Source organism: Antechinus flavipes, chromosome 3 (assembly GCF_016432865.1).
Source record: "Antechinus flavipes isolate AdamAnt ecotype Samford, QLD, Australia chromosome 3, AdamAnt_v2, whole genome shotgun sequence".
NCBI lineage: Eukaryota > Metazoa > Chordata > Mammalia > Dasyuromorphia > Dasyuridae > Antechinus > Antechinus flavipes.
Window position 1 is genome coordinate 5,973,271 of NC_067400.1, and position 17,916 is coordinate 5,991,186.

A 17,916-nucleotide genomic window follows, 5' to 3' on the forward strand; every position below is an offset into this window, starting at 1 on the left:
GACTGATGCTCCTTTGTTATTTAAAACATAATAAGTCTTAGGGAGACATCGGATGCTCAAGAATTTACTTGTAGTCTCATAGATAGTAAATGTCAAAAGCAAGATTTGAATCCAAAGGTTCCTCACTCTAAGCCCAAGACTCTTCTTACCTTATGTAAGTCCTGGATATTTAATTCAAATTATGTATCGCTCAGGCTACCGTGCCGGAACAAGTAAGGAGCATAATTTGGGACCACAAGGAGGCACAATGGACAGAGCACTGAGTCTGGAGTCAGACCTGCATTTAAAGTCAGTCTCAGACACTTTCTAGCTGGGTCGCTTTACCTCCATTTGCCTCAGTTTCCTCAACTTTAAAAATCTGTATAATAACAATAATCCCAACCTCCCAGAGTCCTTGTGAATATAATATGAGATAATATTTATAAAGTGCTCAGCCCAATGACTGACACATAGTAAGTAACATATAAATAATAGTTTAAAAATATTAGTTATTATTAACCATAATCAAATTTGGTGAGTTTTTAAATGTTATAATTATCAAAAATCATATTTTTGCTGTTTTCTCTGGTACATTCGTCAAAAATGGAATAGTTGACTTTAAAATAAAAGGCAAAATTGATTTTAACCAATCAAGGGATTGTCATTCGTTCCACGTTGGAGATGCCATATTGGACTGGAAGACGATACTCAAGTGATGGAAATACCATCACGTTCTCAGGTTATTCCCATGGACTTTTCTAGCTTGGTCTCCCTACTCCCAACTGGCATCTCTGTTCCCAAGACATCCAGCCTTCTCCAGATCTCTTCATAATTCTAACAATGTATTAAAACCTGAATATACATGTCCTTGCTCCGAAAGTTACAAGAACTAGCATTTATATGCTGCTGACTATATATCAGGCTCTATGCTAAGAACTTTCTAAGTATTATCTCAATAATCTTCACAGCAGCCCTGGGAGGCAGGTGTTATTATTATCTTCATTAAATAGAAACTGAGGCGGATAAAGTTTAAGTGACTTTGTAGGTTACATAGCCAGGAAATGTATGAATTTGAGCCCATCTTCCACAGCTTTACTTATTCGTATCTTCCGTCTCCAAGGGAGGATGTTCTTTGATCTTATTAAGGCTAAGTGCGAGCCCCGCATGTGTCCAAGATCTCAGCGCTCCACGGCTTCCTTCTCTTTGCGTGACCATTTTCTACGCTGAAATCTGCTGCCTCTCTACACTCCAGACTGGACATGGCAAAACTCTGCCCCCAAAAGGAAACACACTCAGAGCAAAGTAATATACCACTCCTTTAAAATACTGCTACTTCTTCTAGAGACGTGTATTTTTTTTTATTAAAGAAAAAGTGGTAGAGCCCCTATTAAATGATGTAACCCACTTTCATGTTTTAGATAAACATTTTAATAACTGAAAGGAGTGGAACAAAAATGAGAATCATGGCTTGATTAAAAAAGGGGGGGATTTGAGCAGCTTTGGGAAGTACATAAATTGTGGATCACAAATAAGTCTTCAAATAATCTTGTCAGCGATATAGAATGATGCTTCATAGCATGTAGGCAGCTTAATGATTTAAAGGAAACAATAAGAGGAAAATCTTTTTTTTTTATTTGAAAAACATGATTGAAGAGAAATAAATCAAGGATCAAACAATGGGTCGGAAGATCAGGGGGAAGACTTTAGAGTTGGAGTTGGTGTTGTTCTAAAACAATAATAATTAGAACCAGCATTTATATAGTGTTTTAAGGTTTGTAAAATACTTTACCAATATCTCATTTTAGCTTTTCAAAAACTCTAGGAGATACTGCTATTATTACCCCCCGCCGTCTGACAAATGAGTAAACTAAAGCAGGGAGGGTCACACAGAGTGTCTGAGGCAAAAGTGGAAATCGTATCTTCCTGATTCTAGCAGGTACTGCTGTGATTACCCCCCCACCATTTGACAAATGAGTAAATCGAGGCAGAAAGGGTCACACAACTAGTGTGTGAGGCAAGACTGGAAATCATATCTTCTTGATTCTAGCAGGTACTGCTATGATTACCCCACCATTTGACAAATGAGTAAACTGAGGCAGAGCGTGTCACACAGCGAGGGTCTGAGATAAAAGTTGAAATCGTATCTTCCTGATTCTAGCAGGTACTGCTATGATTTCCCCACAATTTGACAAATGAGTAAACTGAGGCAGAGCGTGTCACACAGCGAGGGTCTGAGGCAAGACTGGAAATCATACCATCCTGTTTGAGAGCAAACATCTTTGTCACCATATGGTGACTCCTACGTCACCGACCTAAGAGCGTCAGACAGACAGAGAAAGAAACAGGTGGTGAGAGAGACCAATAGAAAGAGAGAGACACATAAAGAGAAACATTTGGGATGGAGGTAAGATTTCTAAAAGATTATCAATTATATAGGGAACTGAGGACTGTGCTTTCAAAAGAAAAATGGATCTCCAAGGGCGCCCTAGCTCTGGCCCCTGCCAGAAACAGGCAGGAAGCTGGGTAAGAAGAATCTGGGATGAAGATTAAAGATACAGCGAAGTATAGAAAGAATATCCTGAAGCAACGGTCCCCAAAGAGCCATCAGCTGACAGTCTCAAACGGAGTGATTGATGGTCTGACAAGTAGTGTTCTTTGATGCCCCCTCGTGGTGAAGAGAGGCAAAGCACTCTCAATGTGCCCCTCTCTGCCAGTACCTGTGGCTTGAGAATTAGCCAGGTGAGGGTTGTGCATCCCTGCCCCAGGCACCTAAGCCCCGCCCCCTTCTCATCTGCAGGCTCTTGGGAGGCTCAAATGGGAAAGCGTTTTGCCAAACTTAAATGCGCGCTGCCATTGTGACAATGAAAAAGCTTTCTGCTTTGTGTCATATTCTTTCTGAAATAATGAAATGTCCTGGTGCTTAATTACCTAGTCAGTCCGGAGAGAGCCAGCCGAAGTCTGCATGCAGTAGGGGCTTAATGTTTGCTGACTGGGGGACTGACGGCTGTGTTCGGTGGCTTACAGGAGACTGCTATTCGCCGCCAATGCTCACTTTCCCAGTGCCTTTTCCAGGTGATAATTAAGTTGAGAAAGGCTTGTGAACACGTGCTGGAGAATGGAAGATGTCCAGGGGACGCGCGATGGGAAGAGCAGACAAGCAGCAGCGGAGAGAGCTGCCCCCCAGAGGTGGGACTTCCCCAAACTTGGATCTTTGCCTGAGAAAGCTGCCCGGTGTGTGCGCCCTGTCTTCCCATCGGACACCGAGGGCACCGGCGGGAGGCGGGACCGAGTGACCGAGGGCACTGGCGGGAGGCGGGACCGAGTGACCGAGGGACCGAGTGACCGAGGGACCGAGGGCACTGGTGGAAGATGTGACCAAGTGACCGAGGCACCAGTGGGAGGCGGGACCGAGTGACCGAGGGACCGAGGGCACCAGTGGGAGGCAGGACCGAGTGACCGAGGGCACTGGTGGAAGATGTGACCGAGGGCACTGGCGGGAGTCGTGACCGAGTGACCGAGGGCACCGGCGGGAGGCGGGACCGAGGGCACTGGCGGAAGATGTGACTGAGGGCACCGGCGGAAGGCGGGACCGAGTGACAGAGGGCACTGGTGGAAGGTGTGACTGAGGGCACCAGTGGAAGGCGTGACCGAGGTTTGCGCATGAATTGTGCTATATTTGGTGTTTATGCATCACGTTAATGCATGCCAGTTTTCATCATTGTCGCTCAGTGGTTGTCCCGTCTAACTCCCCATGATCCCCTTGGGCTCTCTGAGCAGAGACACCGGAGGGTTTGGCCATTTCTTTCTCCAGCTCATTTACAGGTGAGGAAACGGAGGTAAACAGGGGAAGTGACTCACCGAAGGTCCCACAGCTAAGTGTTAGACACCGAATTTTTTGAGTCTTCCTTACTCTAGGCTCAGCTCTCTACCAAATGTGTCACTAACTACCCCGTGACAATTATTATCATGAAATAAATTATGAATTTTAAATCTATAAATGATATTATTGTGGGAAGATATTTGGGCAAATAGAACACTTGCTGGGTAATATCTATACCTGCCCAGTGTGATGTGTTACATCGTGATTGGCCAGTTGTGTAAACTGGAGAGGTAGTGGTGGGGAGGGGTCAAGAGTTGGAGCTGTGAGAGGAGGGGGGCATTTTTCTCCCTAGCAGACCTACCTATAGGACCATGACTGAAGCTGGCTATTACCACCAGGTGACATGGCTTCTCACTGGGAACCCAGACCTGCTTGGACAAGAGCAAGCTAGAGTAAGTGGGACAAGCCCAAGGGTGAATAGAGATTTAAAAGGCATCAGGGCTGACATCCGCCTTAGTCCGCCTCATTGTGGGGGACTCGACACCGGTCATGGCCCTGCCATCCCGTCAGCACTCAACTCCCCGTCCCTAACGGTTTCCTGTCCGGCCACTTTGTATGGCTGCCTCTTTCCCTTTCTGCTTCTCGCTGTGAGAACGCTAAGGAAAGCAGCGTTGCCATTTCTTCTGGAAAGGCGAGTTAATTTGCTGTTTGATTATTCCACTCATCAGCTTTGTGACTTTCGGCCCCCAACTCCCTTCTCGTGCTACTGTCCATACCCCTGATGGGCTCTCTCCCCCTTTTCTCCCCCGGGCAGGAGGGACCACCTTATCTTTTGTGTTTGTCTTCTCAGCCCTTAGCCCCATGCCGCGAATATTACCTTTATTGAATGTTCTTCATTCATCGCTTAAACCTGATCAAGGGGAAAGAGTTGCTGACATGGCGGCCAGAAGAACACCACAAACGTGGCTATGTCACTGAGAAGCGAAGCGACCTTTCCACGCCGGGAGAGGCTGCAATCAAGTCAAGGTCCTTGGGTACAGGGACTAACAGAATGGTTTTAGTGCTCACCCAAACCAGCCAATATCCCGGCAATAAAGAGGGACCAGACAGAGGTCAGGAGTCACACGGGGCCTTTCTTACAAGGCGATGACACAATGGCAGCCCTCAGGGAGAGCCACAGGTTTTTTTCTCATCCACATGCCCAAGGAAAGGAAGTAGCAGCCTTTTCTTGCATGGATTTCCTCGTCTGCCTCCTGTGCTTTTGGTCACACTTGTCCCCAAGGTCCCGGTGCCTAAAGCACCAGCTGAGAGTTGGTCAGTGATTGAGTCTATATCTCAGATTGACTGGAAGCTTGCCAGGTCTTTCAGCACTCCCCTTCTCTTCCTAAGGGGGCTGGGAAGCTGTCACTGGTTTGTTTATTTGTTTTGTTTGTTAAATACATAATACATTTATATATATATTTATAATTTGTATTTTTTGGTTTCTTTAATATATATTTTCTGTCATTTCACTTCACTTCTTTTCTCTTCAAATCCTTCTATTGTTCCTATGTTTTTTTCTCTGGCTTAAACAATATTCTCAAGCACCTCTGCTTCTGAGACAACATTCCCTTGGTCCTGCTCTGCTATAGAAATGCCATCTCCCCTTCTCCTTATTTTAACCCCAAAGGGTCTCCAAAGAGTCGTCAACCTTCAACAATATGGCTGGTTCTTCTCCCTGTCTCCCCTACAGTCTCTTTCTAACATCACCAGCGACAGCCAAACACCAAAGCTATTTCTTCAGTTCGCATCCCTCCTTGTTTCATTCTCTCTTAAAATTCCCTGCAATACTCCCCTCTCCTGGCTTTCTTCCCATCACTTTAGACATGCTTCTTCAGTTTCCTTCAAGGCCCTTCTTTCTTTGTCTTTCCTTAAATTTTGGCTTTTTCCAGAGTCTGAATCTAGGTTTTTTTCTCTTTCTTCCTTTCTTTGTTCCTTATTTCCATCCTTGATTTTCTCAACCATTGCCATGGCTTCAAATAGAAATACTAGGTAGAAATTTAACAAACCTATATCTTTAGACCCAATTTCTATCCAATTTCCAGAGCTCTTATTTTCAATTTTCTTTTGAACAGCTTCTCCTGAATTTCCTGTGAACACCACCAATTTGCCATATTAAAAACTCCAAACTGCTATTTTTTTTCTCCAAAATGTGCTTACTTTCTTACTTCTGGGAGTTCACTAATGGAGTCGCCCATCTTCATCCTGGTCTCTTTCCTCTTCCCATTTCCTAATCTAACAAATTCCCACCATCACCTGTTTCTATCACGGGACACGAAAAAGAGCAGTGGGGTTAAATCCCGAAGACTTGGGTCCAAATCCTGCTGTTATCCCCTGTGGGACCTTTAAGCTTCCTAGAGCTCATCTTCCTCATCTGCTCAAAGTAGAGTGGTCCCATGAGATGTTCTCCAAGGTCTAGGATTCTCGGATTCTTCTCATTTCTCCAGCACTACCCTATTTAAGGTCTTCATTGTTTCTTGGCTAACTATTACAATCGTCTCCTAACTAGTCTCACTGCTTCCATTTCATAATATATATTGCTGCTGAAATAATGTCCTGATTATATATCTCTAATGTCGCATCATCGCCAAAAAACCCTCGATGTTTCCCGGTCGCCTACTGGATCCAATCTCGGCCAGCGTAATGCTGAAGATCCCTTTCCATACGGCAAGAGCCCGTTTTCTATTTTTATTTCCCACTTTTCACAGCGTACATTCTGTCCAACAATATTTTTTACTCTTGCGATTGCATGAAATAGCAATTACTTACACTATTTTGCATTGATCTGGAGTTATTTGCATACGTTATCTTATCTCATACAAAAGGCACAATTGTGCAAGTGAAGGAACTTTTGGAAAAGAACAGGAGAAGGGCTTTGGATGCAGGAGACCTGCTCCTCACTGAATGTGTGACCTTGAATAAGACATTTATTTTTTTCTGCGTCTCAGTTTCCCTGGCTGGAAAATGAGGAAGGGAACTGGACAAGCTCCAAGGACTCTCTCCTTCTCGGTCAAGGATGCTGTGATTCATACATCCGTGACCTCGATGTTTATGCCCTTTTAGGCAGGTAACATCAAATCTCAGAGCCTCAATTCCTTATCTGTACAGTGGGAGTAATAATACCTGGAGAACAAGCTCCACAGCTTACAGAGAGATTCAAATGAAATAATCATGGGAAGCCCTTTGAAAACAATAAAGAGCTTTGTAAATGGCAATTATGATTACTGACACTAAATCTTTGGAGGCAGAGGAGAGGATTTCTTAACCATTCATTCATGACATTGCTTAGCACCCCATGGAATAGGAAGCCATTAAATGTTTGCTGACAATGAGTGAATCTTGACTATTAGTTATTTTTCCTTGATGCTTCATAATTTTAATTTTTCCTTTCCATGAAGTCAAGTCAATAAGCACTTATTAAGCACCTAATATGTGTCTAGTTCTATGCTAAGCACTGGGAATACAAAAAAAGACACACACACACACATATGTGTATATATTTATACATAAATATGCACACACATATTTGTTTGCATGTGTAGAAAAAGATATACAGTTCCCAGTCTCAAAGAACTCACAGTCTAATGGGGGAGACAACAATCAAAACATAGATAGGATAAATTGGAAGCAATCTCGGAAAAAAAGACAATAAGAGGTGGCCAGGAAGTTTCTCACCATCAGTGTGATAAAGCTATAATCCCTTTCTTAATTCTTCCTGAACTGTTTCCTTCCTCCATATTCTTCAGCCTGGACCACCCAATTTGGGGCTTTTAATTCAATTTAATAAAATGAATGAATGAATAAATTCCAGCACGGCCTCGAATCTCAAACATAAGCCTCTCTGGGTAATATTTAAAGCCTTTCCCCAGCTTGTCTGAACCTTATTATAGGTTATTCTCTTTATTGATCTGTATGGTCCATCTAAATGGGTTCTCCTTCTGTACTGTGGCCACATCTCTGCACTGGTTGCCCCCGTGCCCATAATGCACTCAAGCATCGTCTCCATCCCTTAGAATTCCTGGTCCCTTCAGGATTCTTCTCAGAAAGTCCCTTCTGCATCAAGTCTTTGCCGACCATCCCGTCCCTCTCTTCCCTTCCCCATTTCTTTGTACTTATGTACAATTTAAATCTTCTTTGTGTCTTTAAACACATACGTGATGACGTCTCCCCCATCCAAGGCAAGGAAGCTCTTCGAGGGCAGACTGGTCACTTTTATCTCTCTGCTTCCTGTCCTTGCCGGTGGCCAGCATATATGAGGCGCTTGGAAAATGCTTATTGATATACTGAGATTCAGGTACAGCAAAGGCCCAGAATATTGCCTGCATGTGAGTGGGCTTTAATTAATATTTACTGCATGGATATTTACTGGGGTTCTATATGGACCTAGCATATAAATCAGGAAAAAAAAAAGGTTTCTGTTCTGAATGCAGCCAGATGGATCTTTTATAGGATAAAAGAAAATGAGTTTTAGTTCCAGCTGTCCCCCAAGTTTGGGGTTAAGGGTCAGTTGGACAACTAACAAGCATGTCTTGCATGTTTAAGCATGTGAGCACGGCTCACGAAGCAAGGCAGGAACGAGGCTCTTATTCTAATGGGGGGACGCAACACGCAAAGAACTCTGCACCTACACAATACAATGGAAACTGAGGGTCACCTGAGCATGGAAAGCCATAAAGGGGCAGCGTGGAGGAAGGTCCCTGAGAGGCCCTAGGATGTGTAAGTGATAGCTACATTATTTACCTTTAAAGAGATAAAGGCAGCAAGTAAGGACGGCCCCGGCCAAGAGGCAGCCCAGGGCCCCGGCCATCCCGAGCCAGCACGACCAGCCGAACTTGTACTGGATGCCCAGAAATATGTTGTGCAGGACCAGGGAGGTGCGTTCCACGTAGACGTCGACGGCGTACCACACGGAGCCGACAATCCCGGGGACTCCTGAAACACAAGGGGACGCTCAGAGGCTGGCCGGAAGGGGCCAGAGCCTGGGGGCTTGGCTGCAGGGGTCCTCGGGGGGCCTAATACAGCCTGGGGGCCTCTGTCTGCTCTGGGGGAGGGGGCTCCCTCCCGAAGGCCCCGAGGAGCTCCGGATGCTGCTTTTTTCTCGTTGCATCCCTGGAACGCAGCCTTTCCCCCACTCGGAATAAATAAGGAAATCCACGTGGAGGACGGCCTCCCACTGCGGCCATCGCCTCCGCCATGTTCCAGGGTTAGGGTCAGGAAGAAGCCCCTACTCCAATGGGGTCTCTTCAACTGATTGTCTATTTATCCTGGACAGGTCCTCTGACTTCTCTGTGGGTGGATGCCTTATTTATACACACTATAGCACCTGCCTTCTGGGATTGTTAGGAGGCTCCCCCAAGATACTGTTTTCAAAGCATCTTGAAAATATCCAGGTGTCATTTCTCATTATTGGCTAACAAATAAAATAATAAGCAAATAATATAACACACATAATATATTTCTATTATACAGAATATCCATTTTGGGTAAAGTGAGTATTTCACCGAAGGCAAATGAGATAATAAATATATGTATATTATATATAATAAATATATTTATATTATACAGAATATCCATTTTGGGTAAAGTGAGTATTTCACTGAAGGCAAATGAGATAATAAATATATGTATACTATATATAATAAAATAATAATAAATAAATATATGTGTATATATAAATAAATCTATGTAAATTATATATAATAAAATAATAATAAATATGTGTATATATAAATATATGTATATTATATATAATAAAATAATAATAAATATATGTGTGCATAAATATATGTATATTATATATAATAAAATAATAATAAATAAATATATATGTATATATATAAATCTATGTAAATTATATATAATAAAATAGTAATAAATATATGTGTGATAAATATATGTATATTATATATAATAAAATAATAATAAATAATAAATATATGTATATATATATAAATATATGTATATTATATATAATAAAATAATAATTAATAAATAACAAATTAAGCAAGTTTCCTAGCACACAAATATAGCCTTCTTTCCACTCTAAACCTCTCATTCTGCATTCTCCAGTTTCTCTAAAAAGAGAGAAAAAAACGAATCCCACGGCTGTTAAAATGCTTATTTTCTGCCCTCACACTGAATAACAAATTAAGGTCAAATTGACCCATGTGCTTTCTGAAATAAAATGTTTTATTCACATGGTCGGGTCTAAAATTCTGTTTTTTCTTACGCCTCCCTTGCCCCCGTGAGAGAGGGGATGTGATTTGTCAGGTCAAGCTTGGGGTGGAAAAGGAGCTCTCACAGCTGTTTGTACCTTCCCAATACCTAGTGGGCCACAGAAAGGTCCTTTTTCCCACAGTTTTGTCTTTTTTTTTTTTTTTTTTCTCTTCTGCCATGTGAGGAGAGAGCATCCACTGTGGTCTCCTTGGAGACGGCATCACAGGATGGAAACACGTCTAGCTGTGGACTAAAAGACCTGCATTTGATTCCTGGCTTTTCCACTTGACTTTGCACGGACATTGGGCAGGTCACTTAACTTCTCTGTTCCTCAGTTTCCTCTACAGGTCCTTTTCATCTCTAACCCTGTAATCTATGAGTTTTTTTTCCTTTATAAAACCAGTTTTGCATTTATAGATTTGAGCTTTTTGAAGCTTTCAGCTTTTATTTTTTAACATCCTCCAGCATTTAGCACAGTATCTTCCTTCATTGCAGCCATGGTTTTCCTGGGGGTGGCTGCTCACTCCAGAGTCACCCTGGAGCTTAGATGGGTTTTGAGCCTCCCTGTGCCACAAAAGTCACCCCCCTCAGGCCATCTTGGTTATGGATGTCTCTGAGGTGAGCCAGGTGGGTCCTCGGGAGAATGGGCCCCCATCCCCCAGCCAATAAACAAACAATTTCCCCTCTGGAAGTGTGTCCTGGAGCTCTGGAACCCCCCTTCCCTGGAGGCCCCCTGGCTATTTACATCTCTGGAAGGTTTGTGGATGGGACGGGAAGGGGGGGGATCTTCAGGTTGGCATCGGGGTCTCCCTGCAAGGAAGCGGCCTCTGAATGTGGCGTACCATTCTCAGAGTCACTGCACCCCATGCACTGGGGGCTTTTGTTCCCTCAAAAGCAGCTCAATTTAGAGAGAGAGGCAGCTTGGTGAGCTGGAAAGAATTCTGCTGTCAGAATCCAAGAGCCTCGCTCCACCACTGGATGACAGCAATCATTCCACCTGCCTGGGCCTCAGTTTCCCCCTCTGTAAAATGAGGGAGTTGGAGCGGATAACTCCTGCCAGAGACCCAGATTCTCCCATCGTTGGGTCATTGCTCCCCCCTCTCCCCTTCCCCCCAGTACCTGCTATCACCAGCAAGATTCCGGCCACAAAGCAGATCCGGAACTTGATGAGAGGCTCGTTGGGGAGGAATTTCACACAGTGCAGCCCCAGCAGCAGAGAGAGGAACCCGAGGGCGGCCAGGAGGTTTGCCGTGATCATCAGTGCCCGCGTCACCACCAGCTTCACTGGAAGAAGAGGGCAGGGGGTCACCGTGGGACACAGCTGGGCACCCCGGGCTGCCCACATTTCCCTAAAAGCCCTGGACTGAATCAGGCTCTCTTGGGGCCTGGGCAGAGGGCCTGGACCCTGGCACACAGAGGGCCGGGACTCTGGCACACAGAGGGCAAGGGCCCTGGCACACAGAGGGCAAGGACCCTGGCACACAGAGGGCTGGGACCCTGGCACACAGAGAGCAAGGGCCCTGGCACATAGAGGGGATGGAGTCTGGCAACAGAGGGCATTGACTCTGATACTGAGAGAAGAGGGATCCTGGCAGTCAGAGGGCAAGGATCCTGGCATTCAGAGGGCAGTGCTGGCATGCAGAGGATAGGGACCCTGGTTTACAAAGGGCCTATAGCCTGGCACACACAGGGCATGGACCTTGGCACAGAGAGGGCCTGGATCTTGGATACTAGACTGCAGAGGGCAGGGATCCTGGCTGTCAGAGGGCAAGGACCCTGGCATTCAGAGGGCAGAGCTGGCATGCAGAGGATAGGGACCCTGGTTTACAAAGGGCCTATAGCCTGGCACACACAGGTCATGGACCTTGGCACAGAGAGGGCCTGGATCTTGGATACTGGACTGCAGAGGGCAGGGATCCTGGCCATCAGAGGGCAGAGCTGGCATGCAGAGGGCAGGGATCCTGGCAGTCAGAGGGCAAGGACCCTGGCATTCAGAGGGCAGAGCTGGCATGCAGAGGGCAGGGATCCTGGCAGTCAGAGGGCATGGACCCTGACATACAGGGAGCAGGGACACTGGTACTCAGCTCAGCAAGCTAGTGGACCTGCCCATCAGTCTGAGGGCAGACTCCATTCGGCACAGACAGCAGCAGGGTCCCAAAACACAAAGCTCCAAAAACAGTTTTTCCTCCTTTCTTCACTTCCTAAAGAATGAGTCTAAATCACTGAATCCTGATTCCTGAGTCCAAGTTTCTTTCCATACCATAATTCCCCAAGAGTCGGGTGAAATTATGGACTAGTGTTTAACCTCAATTTCTTTTTATTGAGATTAAAGTAAATCGTAGCCCAAGAAAAAGTCATCTGCAGAGAACGTGCTTAGGAGAATACCTCATGGGTGGGATTGCCCACCTCTCCTTCCCTTCTCCACGCTGAGGGATGGCGCTGAGGGTCCGTCTCGGGCTCATTTTCATCCCCGCTGAATTATGCGGCCTCATTAGGAGGCAGATGCAGCGCGCCCTGAGACATAACTCTCCCGCCAAGTGAGGAGACGAATGGGCTTCCTGAATTCTGTTAAACATAACTCTAAAATGGCGGCAGCGAAAGCTCTCTGAGTTACCTTGAAGGGTTGCTGCTCTTCCCCAAAAACAACTTTTGGGGAAAGAGCCAGAGCTTTGCTTTTTCTGCCGTTGCTTGGAAGCCACTGGGCCAGCGGGGACCAGAACCACAAGGGGGATGGGCCCACTCTTCGGGACATTCTCATTTTGTTTGGTGGCTGAACTGAACTGGATTCTCCCCAAAGTGGAGAGAGGGAGGACTGAGAGGCGGCTCTTTTCGGGTGATACTTTCCTTCTGCTACAGGGGGAACCTTCTCACAGACCCAGCTTGGGAAAACCCGACTATCAGGCTGGATGCGCCTTTTTATAGCCTTTAGAGCCAGCATTTCCAAGTTGGAGGGTTTGTTTAGCATGTGATGCCCGTTTCTGTTATTTCTTTTGTTGTTGTTGTTTATTCGTTTTTTGTTTCTTTTGTTTTTGTTTTTGTTTTTTAGAGGGGAAGGAAGAGTAGTAAGAAAGTTCTTTTTGGCAACAAGACTTCTCAAGGAGGAAATAAGAACTTTTGCTCCGATGGGAATCTCTTAAACAGTGGTCCTAGTGTTCATTCTTTTTTTTTTTTTTTTCCTGAGACAATGGGAATTATTTGCTCAAGGTCACACAGCTAGTAACTACTAAGTATCTGAGGTTAGATTTGAACTCAGGTCCTCCTGACTTCAGAACCAGTTCTCCCTCCACTGAGCCCTCTAGCTGCCCCCAATTACTCATTCTCCATCCCACAATGGAATAATATGCATTTATACACGCATAGATATGTGGGTGTAATTCATTCTGAAACCCCCATTGGTCCGAACGTTCAAAACGGACATTTTTAATTCGACAGGACTGTGCGTAAAGCAGGACGGGGAGAAACTGCAGCCGATACGTTTCAAGACCACTTCCCAAAATCCAGGCCTCGGAGGCCGGGCGGGGGCTCCGGTCCTGGGCCGCAGGGAAGGAGAGGAAGGCACACATACGTACAGGGATGCTCTGCCAGGATAGAGTCGTACTCGTCACACGTTCGGATGCCGTCGAAAGCGTTGGTGACGCACTCCCACCAGAGGCCCCGGCACTTGGTGCTCACCTAGATGCAAAGAAGGCACCGTGTGAAAGCCGCTCCACGGACACACAACAGTTACTCTGGATCAAAGGCAGGCCTGGGCCGCTGGGCTTCAGATAACAGAAGGAACTGCTCAGAAACGTGCTCTGAATTCTGTTCCTTCCCAAGCTGGAACTCACCGGCTCTCCCCTGAAGCACTCTGGTCAATCAATAAATGTTTGTGCCATGAGGAAGTGCGCTCACTTCCTGATTCTTAATGATGCTCGTCATGAGGGGAGCAGCTAGAAAACAGGGCCCAGGGAGCGAGGTAGCCGCGTCTACCTCAGTCCCGAATGCTGGTTTATCTGGAAGAAATCCATTTCCCCTCTCGGGCTTCCCATTCCCAACATCTGGAAAATGGACACAGCGATGGATAATCCCTTCTGCTGCTGTGAGAATCCACTGGGCTTCAAATCTGTCCTAAATCCTATGGAAAACATCATGTACTGTCACATGAAGAATATCGAGGATGAATATCGTATAAATATACATATGAACATATCACATTCTCAGATTCAGATACTGAATACTCTCCCTCTGTCCTTTGTTAGAATCCCACCAGCTCAGCTCAGGGACTATCATGTACAAAGGTCTTGATCCTATCCCAGCATGCCTCTTGTCAGCGTTCCCTGTTCTAGAAATCATTTCCCGCTATATTTTGTATAAGTTTTGTGAGTATTAATGGACCTGGTAGATCTTCCTAAGAGGATAGAAGGCTCTTGCTGGATTTAAAGCCTCCTGAATATGTCTTTGGGGCTCCAACTCTCAGCGCGCAGAGTAGGTACTTACTAAATGTTCCCGGACTTAATGTAAATGGCCAAATGTTTATCTTGCTCCGAGCCCTGACCAGAACAGAGCAGCAGAGAGGGCTACCAGTATTCCAGCTCTGAGGAGCTCAGGGCTCACCCCTTCCTTGATCCTTAGCAAGATTACCGATGCTGCAGCTGGGATGAGGGCGAGAGACAAATGGAACATTAATTTCTGCCGGGCTGACAGCTGCAAACCACTTTACCTTGGAAAGGCCGTGCCCAGGATCCTAACCAACTACTTAGCGCTAAAAGGCACCGAAGCCCTGAGACTTTTCATAATTTATCCATAAGCTGAAAGTCACGGTAGATTTCTCAGAATTGTAAACATGCCAAAAGAAAATAGTTTGGAGTATTCTTGGGAGAGCTCATGCATATTGAGCAAGGTTAATATTTTTGTTCCTTCTGCTTCAATTAGTGCTTCTTATTACCTTGGAAATCCGGGAATAGCTTTAGTCGGGTTTAAACCAAAAAAAAAAAAAAAATGATCTCGGGGAATGAAAAATGCGGATATTGTTTCAATGGACTATTAAAGTAGGGAGCTGGGTCAATGGGAGAAGTTAAGGGAGAAAGCTTGGGCTGAGGACTTGGGGATGAGATGTGGAAACACGAACCCTTAAAAAAGAAATTATATCCAAGAACGCATAAACGGGGCTCCCGTCAGCATTCAGCGGGAATCCTGGCCAACGATAGGTCGCGAGAAGCACAACAGCATGTGATGTGTCTAGGATGACATTTGGCCAGCCCCTGTCTGTGAGCTCAGCCCATCTAAGGTCACGGGTGCTCATTCCCAAGTCTATTTGGATGAAACGGGTTAAAAGGGACATTGCCCTCAAGACAGAGTCATAGGGATAAGCTAGGGACTGGCTTTGGACCTTTGTTTGTATCCTCAGCATGTAGTACGGCGCTTGCCGCAGTGCTCAATAAATATCGGGTGACCAGCTCAACCTGCATCAGTGCTGTTGTTATTGTTCTGTTATGCCTGACAGTCCGGGACTCCATTCGGGGTTCTCTTAGCAGAGATAATGGAGTGAGGTGCCATTGCTTGTCCAGCTCATTTAACAGATGAGGGACTGAGGCAAACGGGGCTAAATGACTTGCTAGTAAATAATGTCTGCATTACAAACTAGGAGACAGGCTTCATGGTTTAAACTGTTGGACGTTCTTACAATTCCTGGGTCTTGCTGGAAACCAAAGGCTTGAGCAAGAACTACTTGCCTGACCGTCCATGACTCTATTTGGGGGTTTTCTTAGTAGAGATAATGAAGTGAGTTTCCATTCCTTGTCCAGTCCATTTAACAGATGAGGGACTGAGGCAAACGGGGCTAAATGACTTGCTAGTAAATAATGTTTTCAAAGTTTAAACTGTTGAATGCTCTGAACAAACCCTGGGTCTTGCTGGAAACCAAAGGCTTGAGGGGAAGAGCTACTTGCCTGACTGTCCATAATTCCATTTTTGTTTTTTTTGTTTTTTTTGTTTTTTTGGGTTTTTTTGTTGTTTTTTTAGGAAAGATGCCGTTCCTTGTCCCGCTCATTTAATAGATGAGGGACTGAGGCAAACGGGGCTAAATGACTTGCTAGTCAATAATGTCTGCATTACAAACTGGGAGACAGGCTTCATGGTTTAAACTATTGAATGTTGTGCATAGTCACTAGGTCTTGATAAAAAACCAAAGACTTGAGTGGAAGAGCCAGGTGAGGGCATTCTGACCCAAGGAACCAGAAAAGTTGCCCAGTCAATCAGCATTTATTAAGCACTTACTAGATACCTGGCAAAAGTATCCAATACTTACTCTGCTTTGGAAAAACACCAACAATCTAACAAGGGAAATGAAGCTTGTGCACTATAGCAAAACTGAGGGGTTCTGGATGGGCAAGGTTCATCTCAGTTTTGAAATGTAGGTCTCAACACCTTAATTCCCCAGTTCTCAAGGATACGGCCACCTTTAGCCATTAGAGTTTGGAAGGAACTTGGATTATGGCCAATCAACACTTTAAAAGTACCTTACTATGTTGGGGCAGCTGGGGGTGCAGTGGATAGGGCACCAGCCCTGAAGTCGGGAGGCCCTGAGTTCAAATCTAGTCTCAGACACTTAACACTTCCTGGCTGTGGGATCCTGGGTAAGTCACTTAATCCCAATTGCCTCAAGGAGCAAAAATACTTATTATGTCCCAGGCACAGGATTTAGTGAAAAAAAAAATGTAGTTATCGCTGCCAGGAAGAACTTCCACGGTTTGGTTTAAGCTGCAGAGGCAGCTGGTGGTTAAAAGGTTGTGGTGCTGAAGGTGGACTAAGGCAGATGTGACTCTTTAAAAGTTTCCCAGGGAGCTCCCAGGAGCGGCGGCCCTAAGCCCGCCTATGTTCACTCCCCACTGGGTAAGTCCATTTTCCTCTCGTGCTACTTCTGACAAGCTGGGGTGAGGCTCATTGGGACGGGGACCAGGGACGGGGACCAGGGCCGGTGCAGGTGGGTGCCGTTCCGCTCCACCTGCTCCCGCCCCCCGCGCCTCTTCCTGTATGAGGCAGGTTCCGTGTAAGGCGGCCCCCAATCCCAGCAGGCGCCGAGCCCGGCTGAAAGAATGTCCGGCCGGCCTGCAGCGGGCCCAGGTGCGGCCGCTGTCGAGGCTATTGATCATTTACCCGCAATGAGCATACTTAGACCGGCAATGAGCTCATTAGAGGCCAAAGGGAGCCCCACTCCGTTAGGCATTAACGCCGGGGGCACCGCCGGCCACTGACTCTGGTATTCGGCCTCATTCGGTACGTGAGAACAGGGGCCGTAATTAAGCCGGGCCCTGTTAATGGGCCACTTAGGAGAGACACCCTCAAAGGTGCCTTTGTGCAGGGAAGACAAGGTGAAAAGCCCCTATCATGTTCGGGGAAAGGGGGAGGGAGGCTGCCCGGGGAACGGCTGTCAGTTATCAGCCGAGATCTTGGGCTTGGAGAAGGAGCCTTTGGGGAGGAAAAGAACAATGGACCTCTTCAAACTCTACGACTAGGGTGGACCTTTTCAAGGCACCTCCTTGGAGGGGGAAGTCCTCAGATGACCAAGCAGTATTTCCAGGTTGCCGTGTGAGCACCAGGCCTGAAGTCAGGAGGACCTGAGTTCAAATCTGGTCTCAGACACTTAACACGTCCTGGCTGTGTGACCCTGGGCAAGTCACTTAAGCCCAATTGCCTCGCAAAAACAACAACAACAACAACCACAAAAAGAATAAAATCACAGATTTCCAAAAATCTATCACGGCGGATCCCAGGTTAAAACCGCATTTGTGAGAATGACACGGTCATCTCCTAACTGCCTGCTGTGACAGAGAGGGTCATCTCCATTCAGCCTGAGTCGGTTCCCTGACAGGGAAGGCAGACTC

General features: G+C 45.9%; 1 protein-coding gene across 3 annotated transcripts in view; it reads right to left on the reverse strand.

The window, feature by feature from the left end:
• CLDN16 (claudin 16) overlaps positions 1–17,916 on the reverse strand; it is a 104,005-nt gene that overhangs the window by 1,439 nt on the left and 84,650 nt on the right. For all 3 annotated transcript variants that reach the window (XM_051991646.1, XM_051991645.1, XM_051991644.1), the window contains 3 exons: positions 13,624–13,726; positions 11,174–11,338; positions 8,579–8,770 (listed from right to left, as the gene is read on the reverse strand). In XM_051991646.1, coding sequence (XP_051847606.1) covers positions 8,579–8,770; positions 11,174–11,338; positions 13,624–13,726 — 460 coding nt within the window. The remainder of the gene's footprint in view (positions 1–8,578; positions 8,771–11,173; positions 11,339–13,623; positions 13,727–17,916) is intronic.